The 22414-nt window shown below is 44.9% G+C and overlaps 1 protein-coding gene across 2 annotated transcripts in view; it reads left to right on the plus strand.

The window, feature by feature from the left end:
• Window positions 1-22414, plus strand: part of aup1 (AUP1 lipid droplet regulating VLDL assembly factor) — a 52666-nt gene that overhangs the window by 22537 nt on the left and 7715 nt on the right. For both annotated transcript variants that reach the window (XR_013937600.1, XM_080537293.1), the window contains exons 10-11: window positions 1435-1595; window positions 20381-20466. Coding sequence is in view for 1 of the 2 variants with exons in the window: in XM_080537293.1 (XP_080393419.1) it covers window positions 1435-1595; window positions 20381-20466 (247 nt within the window). In the remaining variant the exon portion in view is untranslated. The remainder of the gene's footprint in view (window positions 1-1434; window positions 1596-20380; window positions 20467-22414) is intronic.

Here is a 22414-nt window from a genome sequence, read left to right on the forward strand (position 1 = left end):
CATGAAACGCGCACGCGCGCTCAAAACAACGACCTAATTTCAACCAAAACTAGAGGGAGGATGGCCCAAAAAAATAAATAATATACAGAATATAAACTTGTGATACCGGTTTCCATCCATCAGCTCTGAAGGTTTACGTTACTCACGGATCCAATGTCCTTCCAAACGAGCAGTCTTGGCTCCGTCTCAAACACAACAGGAAAAGTATGTCCAACTTGGCGAAAGTTTCCGAGTATTTCTAACTTGCGCGAGTTCTTCAACTTGCGACAGTTTTTCAACTAGATGTGATGGCTATCATGTCTATCAAAATTATCAAATTAGCCATCGTCCTGGCATGATTGGGTGTTGGTTTCAACGCACCTGTTGTTTGTCCTTCCTCCGTTTGCAACAAGAAACTCTGGACCTTTTCATGAATTAAAGTGGTCTTAAAATCCAAAGTCCAAATAAAAGTAACAAACGAAAGTAATATATGTTGGTGTACACACAGTAGCTGCTGCTTGTTCTCCCGCTGTAGTTGTAGCTGGTGGTGGTGGTGGTACCCCGCCATAAACGTTGTTAGCTGATCCACCAACTAGCTCCTTTGCTCCTGCCAGCCATGCAGTTTCGGATCGCTCATAGCCACTGCTAGCTTCAGCAATGTTTGAAGTGTCTGGGACATCTTTTTTCTTGAAAAATCCATCCATCTGTCGCTGTTTTCGTTTAATTTTTCGAAGTTATTTAACGTGATATCTTATTTGTGCACCTAGCTAGCTAGATCAGCTTTTTGTATCTTTTAGATGGTACTACCGGTGACTTTTAGCCCGTTATTTGCGAGGAGAAAACACAGGCGCCCGAGCATTTCGGCAGGTAAGACTGCTGAGCAGGGATGGTTGAGTCTGCACGGTTCTCATGCCAGTTCACATTTAGACCAATCAGGAGTAGCCCTTGTGTCACGTCGTCAACTGAATGTTTAATGTCATTAATCTGATTTTGGATCAGCGGTTAGAGAGAGATAGGCGTGGATTTAGGTGCACTTTTAGTCAACATCCATTATAGCGCTGATCTAGGATCAGATATATTTTAATCAGCTAAAATGGTGGATTTAAAAAAATAAAAAATTGTGGACTGAATCAATTAGTGGCGGAGGAAATTCATTCGTGGTGGCCCGCCACCAATAAATGCATATAGAGGAAACACTGCTAACACACCCTAACACACCCTAACACACCCTAACACTCACTAACACACCCTAACACACCCTGACACACCCTGACACACCCTAACACACACTAACACACACTACACACTCTAACACACCCTAACACACCTTAACACACACTAACACACCCTAACACACACTAACACACCCTAACACACCCTAACACACACTGACACACCCTGACACCAACAAGTGTGTCACTTGTCAACTAAGTGTGTGTGTGTGTGTGTGTGTAGTCCAGACCAACTGTGTGGACCTGACCATCACCAACCTGCTGGAGCCCCCCGAGACGAGGGAGGGGGGGCCGTGGCCTGGGCCGTCGCCGGGGGCAACAGCTGGACCAACCAGGAGAACGGCCGTGACGTCATCAGCTGCTGCAGCCACGCCCACCATCAAGGTCTGACGTGATGGGCTGTCTGGCTGGGGGGGGGGAGTGAGTGAGTGTGTGTGTGTAACAGTGTTGTGTGTGTGTGTGTGTAACAGATTCAGGCACAGAGGGAGGTCGACACAGGGGAACGGTTTGAGACAGTTCATTTATCTGAGCACCTCTCAGCAAAACGCGCTGGACAGTTACTTTACTAAATGATGATAATGTCCTCCCACCACATCCGGCTGTCTCCCCTTTCGGGATTCTGCTTTACTCTGTCTCCCCCGTGGCAGGATCACTCTGTCTCTCTCACTCTGCCTCTCTCACTCCCAGAATCACTCTGCCTCTCTCACTCCCAGGCAGCCTCCAGGGAACAAACACACACAGGTTAAAAAGACCATCTGGATAGCGAGTCTGATTACTGACACCTGTCCTCAATCAGCCCTGTCATCCAACCCCACCACAGTCTGGCTCCACATGCAGGCCAGAACGCGTCAGGCTCCCCACACACCCCCACCGCCAGACCAAGGCCGGGGACGCCACCGGCCTTGCGTAGGCTAGTCCCTCTGTCGTACAGCCGTTTTTGTCGCTCCTGGGCCTCGCGATATAACCCCCAGTGAGTGAAGCTTTGCGCGCATGTCCAGGACGTACGGAATTACATTTTTGCTATCACTAGACCCCTCCTCCCAGCTTTCTTTAATCAGGTCTAGGACGCCCCGTGGCTTGTGCCCGTACAGGAGTTCAAAGGGGGAAAACCCAGTGGAAGCCTGGGGTACTTCCCGCACTGCGAACAACAGAGGGTCTAACCACTTATGCCAATTACGACTATCTTCGTGTATGAACTTACGGATCATTGACTTAAGCGTCCGATTGAACCGCTCACACAGCCCGTCGGTGGCCGGGTGATACACGCTCGTTCGGACCGCCTTAATGTCTAACAACCCGTAGAGTTCCCTAAGTGTTCGTGACATAAAGTTAGTGCCTTGGTCGGTGAGGATCTCTTTCGGGATCCCCACCCGGGAGATGGCCTGAAATAACGCCTGTGCTATGCTCTTTGCAGAGATCTTTGCAGCGGTATTGCCTCGGGGTAGCGGGTCGTGTAATCTATACTATCAAGACTAACACAAACCGATAGCCCTGTGTTACTTACTTACTTAGGCCCTTAATTCCCAGTGGAGCATAGGCCATTGACGACTCTTCTCCATCCAGCACGGCTTTGGGCTATCTTCTCCGTCTCTCCCCAGCTGGTAGCATGTCTTCTCAGCTCTGCCTCCGTGTCCCGCCTCCAGCTGTTTTTGGGCCTTCCCCTCTTCCGCTTCCCCTGGGGGTTCCCAGTCAGGGCCTGGCGTGTGGTGGTGTCTGCTGGCTTACGTAGGGTGTGGCCATCCATCCCCACTTCCTTTTCCGGATCTGATCTGATCTGGCTCTCTAAATCAAATCAAATCAAATTTTATTTGTATAGCGCATTTCTTACAAGATGCAACTCAATGCGCTTCACATAATAAACATTCTCAGTCAATCAATCAATACTGACAGTGCCGCAAGCAGGCAAAAGTAAAAACCTGTACACTATGTAGCCAGGAAAATTCCCTTGCAGCCCTCTACACATAGAGCGACTACTAGCCAGTTTGCCTAGCAGCACCCAGTGGGCCCCCACACCCCCCCCCGGGGAGCCCCCACCGCCCCACACACACACCCAGCCCGCCCCACCACCAGCACACCCGGCCCAGCCAAGCAAGCACAGACCAAATAGGCCCCGCACAAGGACGGCCAAGCAGGTGCCCGGCGGCGGAACAGACCAAGCACACGGGGCAGCCGGGGGCCCCCAAGGGGAGGCCCAAGGACCACCGGCGCCAAGCAAGCAAGGGCCAAAAACCTGTACACCATGTATCCAGGAAAAGTTCCTTGCATATTATCGGCGTACACACTGTCCATAAATGTTGTGTTATATCTACATCTTTCTGCATCCAGCATGGGCACAGGTCCTGCCAAAAGAGAATCTTAAGCGCAGTTATGATGCAACAACACAATAAAGATGACAGCAATACAACCTGATGGTGGTCCAGGTACATCCTGGTACCGGTTCCGGTACTGCTCTAGGTGCTACTGGGAGCTGACAGTGCCTCATCAGCACCCAGGTCCTTCTTCCTGTCAACACAAATCTCAAAACACGAGTATGGTGTAATGGCCTAGTGATCCTAGTTCTATAATCATCGCGATGACTCTCCACTCCACTCTATCCCACCTGGAGAGGGGGAACAGCTACGCGAGACTGCTCTTTGTGGACTTCAGCTCTGCTTTCAACACTATCCTTCCAGACAGGCTAGTGACCAAACTACTAGACCTGGGACTATCACACTCTATCTGCGCATGGATCAAGGACTTCCTGTCTGACCGCCCCCAGAGGGTGCGGGTGGGCTCCCACACCTCCACAGCCCTCAGACTCAGCACTGGGTCCCCCCAGGGCTGCGTGCTAAGCCCCATCCTCTACAACCTCTACACCTACGACTTCACCCCCGTCCACCCCAGCAACTCCATCATAAAGTTTGCAGACGACACCACCGTGGTGGGCTGCATCTCGGGGGGGGGGCGAGGCGGCGTACAGGGATGAGGTGGAGCAGCTGGGCAAGCTGTGCAAGGTTAACAACCTGCTGCTGAACCAGTCAAAGACCCAGGAAATCATCGTGGACTTCAGGAGGAAAAAATCTGAGGTCCAGCCCCTGCTCGTCGATGGAGGGAGCGTGGAGAGAGTCTCAACTCTCCGATTCCTGCGGGTGCACATACAGGAGGACCTGTCCTGGAGGACCAACACAGCAGCCATCATCAAGAAGGCACAACAGCGGCTCTACTTAATTTAATTTAATTTTAATTTAATTTTGCCATTTAGCAGACGCTTTTATCCAAAGCGACTTACAATTACGAATTACAGGGACATTCCCCCTGGAGTAACTGAGGGCTAAGTGCCTTACTCAAGGGCACACTAGTAGTGGTGTGGTTTCAGGCGGGATTTTGAACTCACAACCTTCCGATCACAAGTCCAACTCACTATCCACTAGACCACCACTACCCCGAGATGAGAGTCCTCAGGAAATACCACCTCAGACAGGAGCTGCTTGTGACCTTCTACCGCTGCACAGTGGAGAGCATCCTCACCTACTACATTTGCGTGTGGTTCTCCAGCTGCATAGCCGCAGAGAGGAAAGCGCTACAGAGAGTAGTGAGATCGGCCCAGAAGATCATCGGCGCCCCCCTCCCCTCTCTGGTAGAGCTGTACAACACACACTGCCTCAGGAAGGCCTCCAAGATCTCCAGGGACCCATCCCACCCTGGGAACGAACACTTTGTTCGGCTGCGCTCAGGCAGGCGGTTCAGGACCATGCTGTCCATCAAAAATGGCACATCCATCAATAATATTACACAATAACAACTGCTCTGATTAGATTGCTTAGATTGTTTAATACATCAACGGGGGAAAAGCGAGATGAACTCGCGAGTGTCATGCTTCCTCCATTCAACGGAAAGTCCTATCTATTCCATTCAAAGTGTTTTAGTCTTCCCCCGTTCCACTGGTAATAAGGAATTGGCAAGAATAGATCGATATAAATAGATCAACATAATGCAGCACTATCATGCACAGATCAGCCTTAAAACATGTAACGTTAGATATATAACGGTGAGACGTATTTCTATGGAAAGGCTGACTGACGCAGGGCTCATACAATCTCCGCGTTCGTTATAGATACGCTTGCAGCAGCGGGTGAACTCCTGGTTCATTGAGTTTACGGTTAAAAGCATATCTTCTCGGGGTGTCAGCGCGGTGGTTAAGGGCTCAAAATGACCGTATACCGATGGTGAAGTTAGCAAAGGAGTATTGTGATTGTACCACCTTCATAGCCGGATAGGATAACAATTCAAACGTGTTCGGATAGGGGAGAGGACAGGGAATCCAAAACCATTTGAATGGTGTCGATACGACACTGCTATCACGGTCGACACCGACATTATTTATATATACAGCATATGGATGTTACCTGCCTGTTACCTGCCGCTTTCAGTTCTACAGGACATCGCCATAATAGTGATTTTTTTGTTATGCTTGTTGTAAATAAAAGTTCTATGATGCATTGAAATGACATTAAACTAAGATAATACGATGGTTATCATATTTTTTCAAATCTTTATTAATACGTTATTACAGAAGCAGTAAGTGACATTTTCCTAGAGCGAAATCTGTTGTGGTATTTAAAAATGGCGGTTAGTGATGAAATCTATGAACATGGGATGACGATTTCCATTGACCAATCAACGGTGTGCAGCGTCACACGTCACACGCAGCCTGGCAAAAAAGTACCTTTCGGCCCTGTAGTTCCTGCTCTTGAAGGGTAGCTAAAAAAGTACCTTTCGGCCTGGTTCGGCTCGCTTCGGGCCAGCTCGGTTGGCAATGGAAAAAGGACAATAAACCGGGCCAGCCCGGGTCGACCCGGGTCAGCCCTCTAGTGGAAAAGCACCATAAATGAATGTGCAACAATACTATGTGCAATATGACAACCCTTATGTACATAAGGTTCAGATATAGGAAATGTTAGGATATTTATAGCATAGCATAGAGTACAGCACAGTGTTTTATTGTATAGTATAGTAGTATAGTATAGTCAGTGGATAGTGTACATAGCCTTTATTTATGTAAACCAGCTCTTTTCCCTTCTTGTTTTTAGTCTTTTTTCCAAGCACCAGGGGAGCCCCCCCCTCCTAAATTTCGTTGTATGGTACCTGTACTGTATTAATTACAATAAAGACCATTCATTCATTCATAATGTCCCTTAGTCTCCCTTAGTAGCAAAAGGCGACATTGAATAAGTAGGTTTTGAGGTCTCGCTTAAAAATGTCCTGAGTTTTAGACAACCTCAGGCCCTCAGGTAGGGTGTTCCACAATCTAGGAGCATATATGCTAAAAACTGATCCTCCAAATCTTTTAGTCCTAGCCTCTGGCACTATTAGAAGTTCCGTGCCACTAGACCTTAGGGGTCTAGCTGGTGTGTATCTTATGAGCATGTCCACCATGTAATTGGGCGCATCGCAGTGGAGTGATTTATAGACTAGTAAAAGGATCTTAAAGTATTCTATAACTGACAGGGAGCCAGTGGAGTGATCTCAGGACAGGTGTGATGTGCGCTCTTCGTTTGGTCCTAGTAAGGACACGAGCAGCAGCATTCTGAACCATTTGTAGTCTATTAATCTTTTTGGGGGGGAGACCTGTCAGGAGAGCATTACAGTAATCTAGCCTACTAGTAACAAACGCATGCATTAATTTTTCGGTGTCTGCCTGGGAGAGAAATGATTGTACCTTAGTGATGTTTCTTAAATGGTAGAAGGATGTTTTAATAGTATTATTAATATGAGTTTCAAAATGTAGATCTGGTCCCAAGATTCCTAGCCTGACACTTAGTGTTAAGAGCTAGTGTTTTCAAGTGTGCAGATAATTTCTCTCTCCCAGTTTTCTCGCCAATGATCAATACCTCTGTTTTTTCTTGATTGATCATTTTGTGTCATCCAAATATTAATATCAGCAATACAATCTATCAGGTGGTCGATCATCTTGTAGTCGTTGGGAGTTACTGAGATATAAAGCTGAGTGTCATCAGCATAGCTGTGGTAGTTAACGCTATGCCTCTTGATAACAGAACTGAGGGGTAGCATTTATAGGCTAAAAAGCAACGGTCCTAAAATGGACCCCTGGGGAACTCCACAGGTTGCGCTATAATTGTTTTACTTATGGTCACCAAGGGCTACAAAGTAGTCTCGGTCAGCCAGGTAAGTCCTGAACCAGTTTAAGACCGGACCTGAGAGGCCAACCCAGTTTTCAAGTCTCTCAATAAGTATGGAATGGTCTACCGTATCAAAGGCTGCACTTAAGTCTAAGAGTGCAAGAATCAAGAGTTTTTTCGAGTCTGCATTTATCCTAAGGTCATTAGTTACCTTAAGCAAAGCGGTTTCTGTGCTGTGGTATGATCGGAAACCTGACTGAAGTGGGTCATACCTATTATTTAACCTGATCTTATCCACCTAATTTTTCTGGTTTTCTGCTCGAAATGACATGCCCACAGTGAATATAGAATATCTCCACAATCACAAGGGCCTTCATAATGATCTTGTTATCAAATGAAAGCTAACACCTGTGGGGTGTCTGTAGAAGTGTCAGAATCAAAATCTATGTTACTGTGTCAGAGTAAATAGAGCTAGAACATTATAAAACATCTCAAATTCAGTCTCCGCCTAAAAAAACAACAGCTTTTACAGTGAATATCACCGTGGAAACCTGATAACGAAGCCCAAATCATCTAGGAATCAGTACTCCAGGGTCTTATTAGTACTTGTGCCAAAGTCGATGCTAGTAATGTGAGCAAATGCAACTTTGTACCTGTTTTAATACAGGTATGTTTAGGCGGACACCTATATGTTTAGGCCATTTGGAGATATTTTGGCACCATCTTTGACCTTTGACCTTTCTCATGTATCAGATTTTTTATTTTTTTATTTTTTTATTTTTTGGGTTGGCCGACCAATGGTATGGAAATTCGGCGTTGAAACCGGACATGACACATTCTCCAGTTGGAGAAAACTGGATGTGACTTAGGCCGTGTTTACCGTCTCGGGAAAAAAATGGTGGCATCGTATAGCATGCAAAGTTGTGAAAGAAATGTGATATCGATGAAGAGAATTGATCGAGGTAAGCTCTTTATATCACTTCGGATCCACCTGTGGGTCCGTTGGCTCCTATGAGGTAGACTAAGAATTCATGAAGCTGTTTGTACGCTGCCTTTTCTAAAATTTTGCTTAGGAAAGTGAGATTGGATATTGGTCTACAGTTTTTTGGATCAGAAGGATCTAGGTTACTTTTCTTCAGGGTGGGTCTAACCAGGGCAGTTTTAAGCGCCGCTGGAAATATCCCTTTAAGTAGGGAGTGATTTACAACGCCTAGTATGTCATCAGACACAGATTCAAAAATGTCCTTAAAAAAGGTGGTAGGAATAGGGTCAAGAGGACACGTAGACGGTTTAAGCTGTGACACAATTTTACCTAATGTTTCAGTACTAATCATGGTGAACATGCTCATAGTCATGTTCTGTGGTGGCGGATCTACAGTGTTACACAAACCTAGTCTTTCCTGAGTAATACACATTCTAATATTTGTTATCTTATCCCTGAAGTGGGCTGCAAATTCCTCGCATTTGGTGACAGAGGCTGCGGCGTCTAGTGTTCTAGGAGCAGGGTTTACAAGGCAATCAATTGTCGAGAACAAGACCCTGGGGTTATTCTTGTTTGTAGATATTATATTTGAGAAGTGATTTTTCCTAGCATTTCGCATTGCCAAGTTAAAGGCAGATAGATGTTCTTTAAAAATATTCTGATCAACCTGTAATTTGCTCTTTCTACATCTGCGCTCAGCTTTCCTACATGTTCTCTTAAGGAGATTTATTTCACTGTTACGCCATGGTGCTCTCCTCTTGGCTCCAACCTTTTTTAGTTTGGTAGGTGCCAGGGAGTCTAGGGCCATTTTTACTTTATTGTTAAAGGTAATTACTAAGTCGTTTTCATATAACATGGGAGTTGTGTGATTACTGTTCATTAAAGCTTTGAAATTCTCAGCCACTGCAGGGGTAAGATAACGTTTTTTAACAACACGTTCAGCATTGCTTTCAGCTTTACGTGTTACAATGGTAAAGAAAATACAGAAATGGTCTCTACTGGCTCTCTACTGACTCTCTACTGCCACAGCTCTCTACTGGCTCCTGGCTCCCTCTCTGCCACAGCTCCTTGTTGCTGATTTTGTCCGGCCACCTGATTCTGAAGATGCGCCTCAGACAGGTGTTGATGAATGTCTGGATCTTCTGTATCGTCTTTTTTGTCATTCTCCACGTCTTCGAACCATAGAGAAGGACACTTTTGACGTTGGAGTTGAAGATGCGCACCTTTGTTGGTGTTGCTATTTCCCTTAAGGCCCAGATGTTCTTCAGGATCATGAAGGCTGCTCTAGCTATGCCTACCCTGGCAGTGACATCGCTGTCTGTGCCACCTTGTTTATCGATAATACTGCCAAGGTAGGTGAAGGAGTCGACTTCTTTGATGGGTCTGTCGTCTATGGTGGTCAGGGTGTTAATCCAGGGTTAGTCCAGGGATGGTGGTCAGGGTGTTAATCCTCATCAGTTTTGTCTTCTCCTTGTTTATCCTAAGGCCTGCTGCAAGGGATGTTGTTGCTAGCTGGGTGGTCTTGTCCTGCATGTGATTATGGCTGTGTGACAGGAGGGCCAGATCATCAGCAAAATCCAGGTCATCCAGTTGTGACCAGAGTGTATGCCGTTCTTCCTTCCTGTTGTGGTGGTCTTCATTATCCAGTCGATAACGAGAAGAAACAGGAAGGGCGACAGTAGACATCCCTGTCGAACTCCAGACTTGACCTCAAAACTGTCTGACATCTGGCCTGCATGTAAGACCCTGCAGGACATTCCCTGGTAGGTGTTCTGGACCAGGGAGGTGATCTTCTCAGGGACACCGTAGTGCCTCATTAGCTTCCACAGGGTCTCTCTGTCCACACTATCAAATGCCTTTTCATAGTCGATGAAGTTGATGTATAGGGAGGAGTTTAAGGCTGCCACGATTAGTCGACTAGTCACGACGACGTCGACTGCCAAAATCGTCACCGACATATTTGGTAATCGCCGTAGTCGCATGTTTTTGGGGAGCTGAAATAAGTTTTTTTTGTTTTTGTTTTTTTGATTTTTTTGTTTTTTTTTGTTTTTTTGTGCCTAGCACCAGGGGAGCCCCCCCCTCCCAAATTTCGTTGTTTGGTACCTGTACTATATCAATGACAATAAAGACCATTCATTTCATTCGATAAGCATTCGTTTTTCTTCCCTGAAGCTGCCACTGGCTAGCGTCTCCCAGTGTCTTTGATGTACATGCGCAGTGTCGGTCATCCGGGGCACACGTGACTTCCCCGGAAAAACAAACAAACAAACAGAGAAATGTCTTCCTGTCCTCGTACCTCTAAAGTGTGGGAGCATTTCAACCACAACGTTGAAAAAAAGAATGTAAAATGTAAAATTTGCAAAGCTGAACTCGCTTATCATGGCAGCACGTCTATGATGCGCGAGCATCTAAAAAGGAAGCACGTTGTGGCAGGTGACGAGGAAGACGATGGCTCGTCTCGGTAAGCTAGTTAGCTTGTTATTGGCTAACGATATCGTTACGTTAAAAGCCTTCTTACATTATTTTACGCTGTCATCAAAGCGATACTTATCAAATAGCTAAAAATGTTGTCTTAACGTTACAGTGCTAAGAAGGCGCGTTCTACTATGAGTGAAGCAAAGCAAAACTTTTGTACTCTGTACAAGTATTTATTTTTGTTTTTGTATTCTTTTGGTTGCCTAGTGCCTAGCCTACCTCATTTTACTCAGCAGTTTGCACTCTCTACTACTCTTTACATTACATTACATGCAAGTGATGCCAGAAATAAATCTGCAAAGTTCATTAAAATATCTATTTTTGAGTGAACAATCATTTTAATTGTCTTTATTTTTAGTTAGCACATGCCTACAACAACAACTAACAACTTCAAGCTAAATTTAGAAGCTGATTTAGAAGATGATAGCTAAATAAGAGCGATTGAGTAATTGTGCGATAAGCTGTAATTTATGATCCGATTAGTCGACTAATCGTTAAAATAATCGGTGACTAGTCGACTATGAAAATAATCGTTTGTGGCAGCCCTAGAGGAGTTCCATTCTATTGATTGCTCTACTATGATGCGTAGTGTGGCGATCTGGTCAGTAAGGATCTATTACTCCGGAAGCCTGCCTGCCGGTCTCGGAGCAGGGGATCAACTGCTGTTTTCATTCTCTCCAGTAGAATTCTGTTCAGGATTTTGCATGGTACAGAGAGGAGCATGATTCTCCTGTAGTTGTTACAGCTGGTGAGGTCTCCTTTTTTTGGTATTTTGATGACAACTCCCTCCAGTTCTCCGGTACCTTTAGGTCGGCCTTCTGCCTCTGCTGATACTCCATCCGGCCCTGCAGCTTTTCCTGACTTCAGTGTCTTGATAGCCTTCCTAATCTCTGCCTTGCTGGGTTTCTCACAGTTTATTGGTAAAACTGTGTCTGCTGATGGTATGTCTGGTCTTTCTACTGGGACAGGTTGATTCAGGACTTCTTTGAAGTGTTCGGCCCATCTTCTCTGCTGGTCCTGAGTGGTTGAAATTGGGTTTCCCTGTTTATCCTTCACTGGCTTGTCTGTCTGATGGAGCTTGCCTGCTAGCTTCTTGGTGATCATGTAGAGGTCTTTCATATCTCCCTGTGCTGCTGCTGTTTCTGCTTGTTGGGCCAGGTTGTCTATGTAGGCCCTTTGTCCTTTCTAATACTTTTCTTCACCTCTTTGTTAACCTGGGTGTACTCTTCCTGCCCTTCCCTTTGCTGCTCTAGTTTTGCGTGTTTTAGCTTCTCTTTCTTCTCCTTCCTTTCTTTCAGTTTCTGGAGTGTTTCCACAGAGACCCAGTCTTAATGTTTTGTTTTCCTTTTTCCGAGGACTTCCTCGCAGGTGTCGAGCCAGGTCTCTTTTGACTGCTGCCACTGAGTCTCTACATCTCCATCTCCATCCACTCCTTCAGACTGCAGTATCTGGTATCTGTTCTTGAGGCTGATCTGAAATCTCTCCTCTACTTCTTGATTTCTGAGAAGTCTGAGGTCATATCTTGTTGTTGTGCTGCTAGTGGTGGAGTGCCTTTTTAAGACTTTGCAGTCATCAGAAGGAGGTGGTGGTCTGATGCTGCATCTGCTCCTCTCATCACTCGCACATCTTGACATGACCTCCTGAACTTTCGACTGATGCATATGTCAGTGGTGCAAACTTGTCACCTTTCGGCTAAATTCACAGTTTTTACCTCAAAATAGGTGACTTACGTGAATCATGTAGATATGCAAAAAACATATTTGGGGTGGGGGGGGTCTACATCTCATCTCATCCAAGTCACATGATGCCCGAGCTAACACTAAACTCTGCTACAGTTGAAATAAAACGTCTTAAAAAGGTCTTAAGATGGAAGTAGAAACATAAGTAATAAAATAGAATAATATAACTTCTATGTTGCGATAACTTCTCAACAGGATTTTACAGGGTTGTTCAAACTATCGTAATTCTTGAACTATGTTTGCAATCGAAAAAAATCCAACAGTTTCTGAAAGCAGAGAAGTTGCACTCTAACCATTCAGGGTTATTACGGTAGTTCACCAAAAAAACAAATGCATTGACCTCAAAGCGTCATAGGAACTGGAGAGTGATTTGAAGAGAAGCGGTATTTTAGCTGTGTTTTATACTTTAGTAAGTTTCTGTACATATATGTTTGTGATTGTGAAATGTCACGAAGACCATCTAGGGCAGGCCTATTCAATTAGCGGCCCACGGGCCGCATGCGGCCCAGACGCGACCCCCGATTGGCCCAGCCATAAAAGTAGAGAAAAACGTATTTCGCGAGTGTTCATACTGTAGCGAACGGAGACTTGGTAGTGTAACTCGCCCCATGCGGGAATCGAACCCCGATCTCCCGCATAAACGACGACCACGCTAACCATTAGACCAAGATAGTTAACTCCCTTGGTGGAGCTGTTAACGGGCCTCATACAGGATCGTTACCATACAATAGTAGCCTACAGAACGTGAATATAACACCAGGGCTCTCAAATGTCACGCATTGGGCGTGGCAAGGTGTGACGTGTGAGCGTGTGAACAGTCAACCCAATCAGGGCATTGTTTAATATAACGTTGCTAGACACACTTTAACAAACAATGCCCTGATTGGGTTGACTGTTGCTAGAGCGTTATATTCACGTTCTGTAGGCAGGCTAGCTAGAAGTCCGATATCAACTCCAAAAATGTCTTCGACTTTCTCCACCCTGAAACGCAAAATTGACGATGAAAACCGTCGGTTTAACCCTGCCTGGACTGAAAAATACGTGTTTATTTTACCACAAAGTCCAAATGCCAAACCGATGTGTTTAATATGCAATGAGTGCGTTGCGGTACTTAAAGATTACAATATTCGGAGGCACCACATGGAGAAACACCCGACTTTCCGGGCCAACTTTCCAGAGGGATCTCAGGAGAGGGCTGCAAAAGTGCAGAGTTTGATTGCATCCTACAATCGGAGCTGTACAACGATGGTACGGACATGCACAGCCCAAGAGAGAGGTACAGCAGCATCCCTTCGTGTTTCCTGGATCTTAGCAAAGAAGAAAAGGCCATTCACTGATTCTGAAACCATGAAAGACTGTATGCTGGCCGTCATAGATGAAGTGATAATTGACAGCAAAATTAAAACGAGTGTGTCATCTGCTATTAAAAACGTTCCCCTGTCAGACACTTCAAACATTCGCAGGGTTGAAATTCTTGCTACAGATGTGTTTGAAACACTGTTAAAAGAACTGAAGAAAGCTGATGTTATGTCTATAGCAGTAGACGAGTCCACAGACAGAACCGATATCGCACAATTGTGCATATATGTCCGTTTTTTTGACGGCAAATGCTTCCGAGAGGAATTGCTCGGTTTACTGCCGTTAGAAGGACACACAACTGGCGAGATAGTCTTTAAGAACATTTCAGAATTTTTCAAAGACAATGGTCTAGATATGAAGCGTGTGGGAATGCTTGTGACGGATGGGGCTCCATCCATGACAGGGAGAGTAAATGGTTTGACAGCACGCTGGTCCGCTGTTGCACCTCAGATAACATCCTTACACTGCATTGTGCATCAGACGGTGTTGTGCGCAAAACTCAGCGGGGAGCTTAAAACAACAATGGACAACGTGATGGCTACAATTAATTTTATTCGCTCCACTTCGAGCCTCCAACATCGCTTATTCCGCAAGCTGCTGTCAGAAATGTCTGCTGAGCACCACGACCTGCTTTTGCACAACGACGTCAGGTGGCTGTCCAAAGGCAAGGCACTGGAGCGTTTCTGTGATCTCAGAGAGGAGATTACAACTTTCCTCCGCAGCAGCAAGCAAACGAAGGCAGAAACACACTTGAATCGCATACTGGACGACAACTTCATGGCTGATGTCTGCTTTCTGAGCGACATGTTCAAACACCTGAATGACCTAAATGTGGGGCTACAAGGCAGAGACAAAACTGTGATTGATCTTGTGGAACAGACGCGCGCGTTTCAAATCAAACTGGACCTTTTCGCGGCCGACTTGTGCACCGGCAGAATGCTGCATTTTCCAACGCTCCGCAAATGCGTCTCATCCCCGGCACAAATCACAGATGTGATGACTGATTTCATTGCGAGGTTGAAAGAGAACTTTGCTGGTCGACTGGATGGGCTTGCTCTGCCCGCAGAGGTGATGGGCTTTGCCAGAGACCCGTTCACTGCTGCAATAGAAGGGGACTTATCCACCAGAGGAAAGGGAGTGGTGCCTTCCATCGACGAGGGGAAATTCGTACTTGAACTTGTTGACATGCAGTCATCCTTAACCATGGCACAGGAGCTTCGCACTAATGGACCTGCGAAGTTTTGGAGTGATGTCAACGTGCACCAGTTCCCTAACATTAAGAAAGTAGCAATCCATGTGCTCAGTATGTTTGGATCAACATACACCTGTGAAGCAAGCTTTTCACACATGAACACAATAAAAAGCAGCTCTCGTTGTTCTCTGACTAACAGTACTCTTCACCAATGCCTTCGGATTGCATTGACATCTTATGAGCCAAATGTCACTGCTCTTGTTCAGAATAAAAAATGTCACTTCTCACACTAAGAAAGTCAGCGGGGTAAGATTAGATTAGATTAGATTCAATGTTATTGTTTAACTGTAACTGTAACTTGTTTAATTGTGCACTCAAGGCATTGATGGTTATTTTCATTCAGTTAAAAGCACTTTGTGATGTGCCTGGGTCAGCTATGACCAAAATGTTTATTTTACAAAAGGACTTTTTTATTTATTTGTATATATACACTTTTTTATGCACTTTGAGATGTGCATGGGTCAGTTGAGACCAAAATTTTGTTTTACCTAAAAAATTAAAAAAGTATTGATATTAGGTTCTGTTCAATTACAGCTCTTTTATTGTGTTCAGCTATGGCCAAAATGTTTATTTTACAAAAGGACTTTTTTTTTATTGGTATACTACTGTACACTTTTTTATGCACTTTGAGATGTGCATGGGTCAGTTGAGACCAAAATGTTGTTGTTTTACCTAGAAAGTGAAAAAAGTATTGCTATTAGGTTCTGTTCAATTACAGCTCTTTTATTGTGTTCAGTCAAGTCTTTTTGACGTGCCTGTGTCAGATGTTACCTAATTTAAAAGGAAAACTATAAATAAACTGCTTGTATTTCATTAGGCCTACATTCATTTGTGTTGGTTTGAAATGTGTCATTACCTGGTGCCTAGGCTACTGGTCGCTGAAAATGTCTGGCCCAGCAAAATTTCTTGGTTTTCAAATCTGGCCCAACTGAATTTGTAATTGAATACCCCTGATCTAGGGTAACCAATCCACCTAAAATGTTCAGACCTACATTATGTTCCGATTTAGAAAGCAGTAAGTTACAATGTTACAGACTTAGGTAATCGCCCCCACACGTGCGAAGCGACGCGCTTGCAAAACAGTTTTGTGATTGGTCCAAATTTCGCGGGACATTTGGATTTCTGGAAATCCATCTCCTCTCTCTCTTCGCCTGTCCCTTTAATCCCGTATCCTAATCGAAAATGCAACATCATCAGCGACAACTGTGGGTTATTGCATTTACTGCTGTTCTCTGGTTCATGTTCTTATACCAGTGCTCAGTATACAGGTATTTTAAATGAATATTCGTAATGTAGTCCGGTTCCATGTGTACTTCATATTCGATGAGCTAATTATCTCTCATGTACTTCATATTCGATGAGCTGATGATCTTTCTGTGTGTGCTGGGCGTATCTGTCAGTCACATGTATATTATACGGTAACCTATGTACTGTATGCGCGTTCCGCATGTTCTGCTGCTGCTGTACGATATCTTTGTATTTGATCACCTTCTATATAAAATCACCTCTGTGATTTTTTTTTCTTTTTAATGTGGCCACCCTCTAGTTTTTGATGAAATTACGTCTTTGTTTTGAGCGCCAGTGCGCGTTTCATGCGCGTGCACGCTACGCGCGCAAAATAATAAACACCCCGCCACTAATCCTGGAGGAAACACTGGGGTATGGAGGTTAGTTCTAGCGAATTACCTGATAGAACATCAACATGGTAGAAACACATAACTACACATAATTAGATGATCATACAGCCCCAAACACAAACACGTCCCAAAACAAAAGTATTTACAAAAGCCTGTGTGCTTTAGTCTTGTGTAGAATCGATTTTATTTTTATTTAAAAAGTCAGACCGGAAAATGTATTATTGTCGCCAGACCCACTGCGTGGGAATACGACGCGTGCGAATGAGAGACAACATATACAACAAAACTTGCACTTATTGCTCGTGTGACATTAGTTAAGCTGCGCCCAAAACCCCGATATTTTGCCACGTGAAATGATAAGACAAGAGGATACGATAATCGCCGTAGGAGGCGATTCGACTGTAGACATGTGAAGTTAGAATTACTTCAAACTTGCAGTGGTAGCAACGGTGTGTGTGTTTTAGTAAATATAGCGTGTGTGTGTACCTGTACGTGTGTGTGTGTGTGGCCCTCCTGTGAGAGGTGTGTGTGTGTGTACCTGTGAGAGGTGTGTGTGTGCCATATCTCAGTATGTAGGCTATGCAGTGTAAGTGAGTGTAAGTAAGTGTGTAAGTTTATTCTGTTATTTATGCTATTATATCTAGTATTGTGTTGAGAAGCAATGGAAATTAATCAAGAAATGTATAGAGTAGGCTAACTTACATTATCATTGTTCTATATGCAACAGAACAGATCACCCAGCATTGCTAATGAAAAGAATCAATGAATGTGAGTCTAATACCAATACTTGCTCAACAGGTCTTAAAATCCATTTAAGATCTATAAAGGTCTTAAATGTAACTTGTTGAAACCTGCAGGAACCCACATAATTACTCTAGGAACAGGTTGCTTACATTAATTATGCGGGTGTTAAGGTCAGGGCCATCGCTACTTACAAGCGCATCATTGTTAGACTGTTAATGATAGAGCTAACCATCTAAGGGCAAAAAAAAAAGTGGCACCTTTTTGGACCATCGCCAGTTTGCACCCCTGATATGTGGTCTATTTGGTTCTCTGTAACATGGTCTGGAGATCTCCACGTGGCCTTGTGGATTTGCTTATGTGGGAAGATGCTGCCTCCTATGACCAGCTGGTTAAGGGAGCACAGGTCTGCAAACCTTTCACCATTCTCATTCATCTGGCCCAGCCCGTGTGTACCCATGATGTCTTCATAGCCATTGTTGTCAGCTCCGGTCTTGGCATTGAAGTCACCCAGGAGAATAGTGATATCCTTTGCTCTGAGTCTGTCCAGCATCCCCTGCAGCTGGTCGTAGAAGTCGCCTTTCTTTTCCTCTATGGTATCGTTGGTCGGAGCGTAGCCCTGAAGGATATTCAGCTTGATGTTCTCTTTCTGAGTGGCAAATTGGGCGGTGATGATTCTTGGGTTCACCGGTTCCCAACCAATGAGGGAGCGCTGTGCCTCTGGAGCCAGCATGAGGACAACTCCTTCTGTGTGGGGGGCACCATCTTCAGTGTGCCCGGAGTAGAGCACCATCTCCCCTGATGATAAACTCATATGCCCTGCTTGTAGCCACCTTGTCTCACACAGTCCCAGGAGAGAGATGTTGTAATTTCTCATCGCCTGTGCTACCTGGACTGTCTTCCCTGTCTCAAACATGGTCCTGAGGTTCCATGTGGCGGTTTTGGTGGTGGTCCGAGGGGTTAGCAAGGGGGTGGGCATTACAGCTTCCTTGCGGGTTTGGCTGCCCTGCTTCATAAACCTCCTCTGTGGAGGCCCTTCTTTCATGTCTGCATTCTAATGTCTGCATTCTAATGTCTACATTCTAATGTCTACATTCCAATGTCTGCATTCTAATATCTACATTCTAATGTCTACATTCTAATGTCTGCATTCTAATGTCTACATTCTCATTTTATGAGAAGGAAAGATCCCTGCTGGGCCCCGAAGTAGCCAACCAGAAGGTATGCAGTCAGCTTAGGCCTGACTCAGGGAAAAGGACGCCCCTGCCTTGCATAGTCTCATGAGACGTCAGCCATTCTCATGACGAATTAGGATTGACACAAGTTCGGGGCTGATCCCCCTGAGCTGGCCACCTCTGGCGAGGGTGTATAGTGTGATGGCCGAAACTCCCCATGACCTGGAGGAACACTACTGATGATGCGTCCGAAATTAAACCTAACCCCAGCCCCCCCCCCCGCATGAACCACTCACCACCAAGACGACACACACGCACACACACACACACTCTCACGTACGTGCCTGCACAAAGGAATTTACATCTTATCCTGTGTTTCATAAATCTGTCTGCATTCTAATGTCTACATTCTAATGTCTGCATTCTAATGTCTACATTCTAATGTCTGCATTCTAATGTCTACATTCTAATGTCTACATTCTAATGTCTGCATTCTAATGTCTGCATTCTAATGTCTACATTCTGTCTGCATTCTAATGTCTACATTCTAATGTCTGCATTCTAATGTCTACATTCTAATGTCTACATTCTAATGTCTACATTCTAATGTCTGCATTCTAATGTCTACATTCTAATGTCTGGGGTCAGGGCGCGGGGGCGGGGCCCTGGGAAGGTGGTTCTCTGTGAGGGTGACTTCAGCGGCGACAGTGTGTGTGTGTGTGTGTGTGTGTGTGTGTGTGTAACAGTGTTGTGTGTGTGTGTGTAACAGTGTTGTGTGTGTGTGTGTGTAACAGTGTTGTGTGTGTGTGTAACAGTGGTGTGTGTGTGTGTGTAACAGGGTTGTGTGTGTGTGTGTAACAGTGTTGTGTGTGTGTGTGTGTAACAGTGTTGTGTGTGTGTGTGTGTGTGTGTGTAACAGTGTTGTGTGTGTGTGTGTGTAACAGTGTTGTGTGTGTGTGTGTAACAGTGTTGTGTGTGTGTGTGTGTGTGTGTAACAGTGGTGTGTGTGTGTGTGTGTGTAACAGTGGTGTCTGTGTGTGTGTGTAACAGTGTTGTGTGTGTGTGTAACAGTGTTGTGTGTGTGTGTGTAACAGTGTTGTGTGTGTGTGTGTGTGTAACAGTGTTGTGTGTGTAACAGTGTTGTGTGTGTATGTGTAACAGTCTTGTGTGTGTGTGTGTAACAGTGTTGTGTGTGTGTGTGTGTAACAGTGTTGTGTGTGTGTAACAGTGTTGTGTGTGTGTAACAGTGTTGTGTGTGTGTGTAACAGTGTTGTGTGTGTGTGTAACAGTGTTGTGTGTGTAACAGTGTTGTGTGTGTAAGTGTAACAGTGTTGTGTGTGTGTGTAACAGTGTTGTGTGTGTGTGTAACAGTGTTGTGTGTGTGTGTGTGTGTAACAGTGTTGTGTGTGTGTGTGTGTGTAACAGTGTTGTGTGTGTGTGTGTGTGTGTAACAGTGTTGTGTGTGTGTGTGTAACAGTGTTGTGTGTGTGTAACAGTGTTGTGTGTGTGTGTGTAACAGTGTTGTGTGTGTGTGTGTGTGTAACAGTGTTGTGTGTGTGTGTGTAACAGTGTTGTGTGTGTGTGTGTGTAACAGTGTTGTGTGTGTATGTGTAACAGTGTTGTGTGTGTGTGTAACAGTGTTGTGTGTGTGTGTGTGTGTAACAGTGTTGTGTGTGTGTGTGTGTTTCAGGGCTCTGAGGCGTTTGGCAGGTCGGCGGTGGAGCGCCACGTCAGCCTGGAGGAGAGGAAGACCAGCCTGGTACAGCAGGCCCGCAGGTGAGGGGGGGGGGAGGCCCGCAGGTGAGGGGGGGGAGGCCCACAGGTGAGGGGGGGGAGGCCCGCAGGTGAGGGGGGGGAGGGGGGCCCGCAGGTGAGGGGGGGGAGGCCCACAGGTGAGGGGGGGGTTAGTGTGTTGTGGTTAATGTGTTGTAGTGAGTGTGTTGTAGTGAGTGTGTAGTGTGTGTAGTGTGTAGTATGTAGTGTGTAGTGTGTGTGTAGTATGTAGTGTGTAGTATGTAGTATGTAGTGTGTAGTGTGTTGTGGTTAGTGTGTCATCAATCATATTCGCAAGCGTCACCTGCGTCACGTTGACCTGCTTCGGATACTGCTCTGTTTACAGAATACAGATAAGCATGCCTACCGCCGACCGTTCCTCTTGAGAACTCAACTGTCAAGCACTTTGGAATAGTTTGGAATACAACAGAGATTATTGTATTCCGTGTCAGAGCAGCTTCAACACCGAGTCTCTAACGTAAGCTATTAGGCTAGCTAGCTTAGCTACGTTAGTTTAACTGGACCTCAAGGTTTTCAGCAGGTTCGAGTTCAGCCTTATAGCGTTAGCTAGCTGGCTAGATACGTTAACTTAGGCTGTGTCCACCAACGAGCTGTATATTTAGCAGGCACGTGCCGTGAGCTTTTAGATCGGGTAAGCATAAGATATAGAAATACACATAATTACACATACACGCTATCAGTGAATGCAGTTTCAAGGAAATGCAATTTTGATGCCCTAGGACCCGCTAATAAACTGTAGGGTCACTTTGTGATCAGATTAGGCTACCAAAAACCAAAAAAACAGTTGCCAGTTTCGACTATAATCAGGGGTGCTCATTGTTCAATCTTTTTTGAACCAAGATCTTTTCAAGTAGCCAACCTGCTGAAATCTACAAGTCCAGTTTCAACATCGCAAACGCACACACGCACAACACAGACACCGTTTCCATCCTCCATAGTAAACTCACAACACACTTTCTTTTCACACTTTTGTCACACAGGCACTTGACATCACATCACAAACCCTCCCTCTCTATCTCTCTCAAACACTTTTGTGACAACTGACAATGAAAAGGGCTACCTGTAGGCGAAATCATTTTTCGGAATGATGAAATCGGAAACAAATTTAAGACGACATGATTATTTGAAAGTTGCTACACCTGAAATCACTAAGCACAGAAAATCCCCATCAAAGATATTGTTTTTTCTCACCTTCACAGCCAGGTAATGGGCGGTAACAATGTCTGGTTAACCCCACCCCCAACCACTCAGCTGTCAATATGTCAGTGTAGCTCACTGCGTCAGATAGCTATAGCTAACATTATTACCTAGCAAGGTATTACCTAAGCTAATTAGCCAGCTTATCATTATGGAGGCTTTATGGTTGTTGTAACTATTATTCTTTTAATGAAACAAAAAAGTCTTGAATCAGAATCAGAATTTATTTTACAGTACACAATAATACAAATCTTTGGCTGTGGTTCTTCAACATTAGCTTTGCAGCAAGGTACATAATCACAACAATACCATCATCACAATAATCACAAGTAAATAAGTAAAGTAAGTAATGAATTAAAGTAAAGGTGCTGTGGCGTCTGGTGGGCATGTGGTGTCTTTTGCCTCATCTGAACAGAATTCTCTGATCAAAAAGATACTTCTGTCTGGCCAGATCCGGGGGGCTTGACATCAAAGCTGAAACAGACAAAAATAAACACAGTTAGCTAGCTGTACACGGTATCAACAACACAACTTATAAGAACATGTGCTATGCGATTGTTTTAGAAAGTATTACACAATACCACACATAACTTACTAGCTAATGCTAGCTAGCTAACACGGCTAGCCCAACCCAAGTAACAAAAGACAAACAGTTAACTAACTGTACACAGTAGCAACAACACAACTTATAAGAACAGCATAATGTGCTACTATGCGATTGTTTTAGAAAGTC

Source organism: Nansenia antarctica (assembly GCF_963989245.1).
Source record: "Nansenia antarctica genome assembly, chromosome: 7".
NCBI lineage: Eukaryota > Metazoa > Chordata > Actinopteri > Argentiniformes > Microstomatidae > Nansenia > Nansenia antarctica.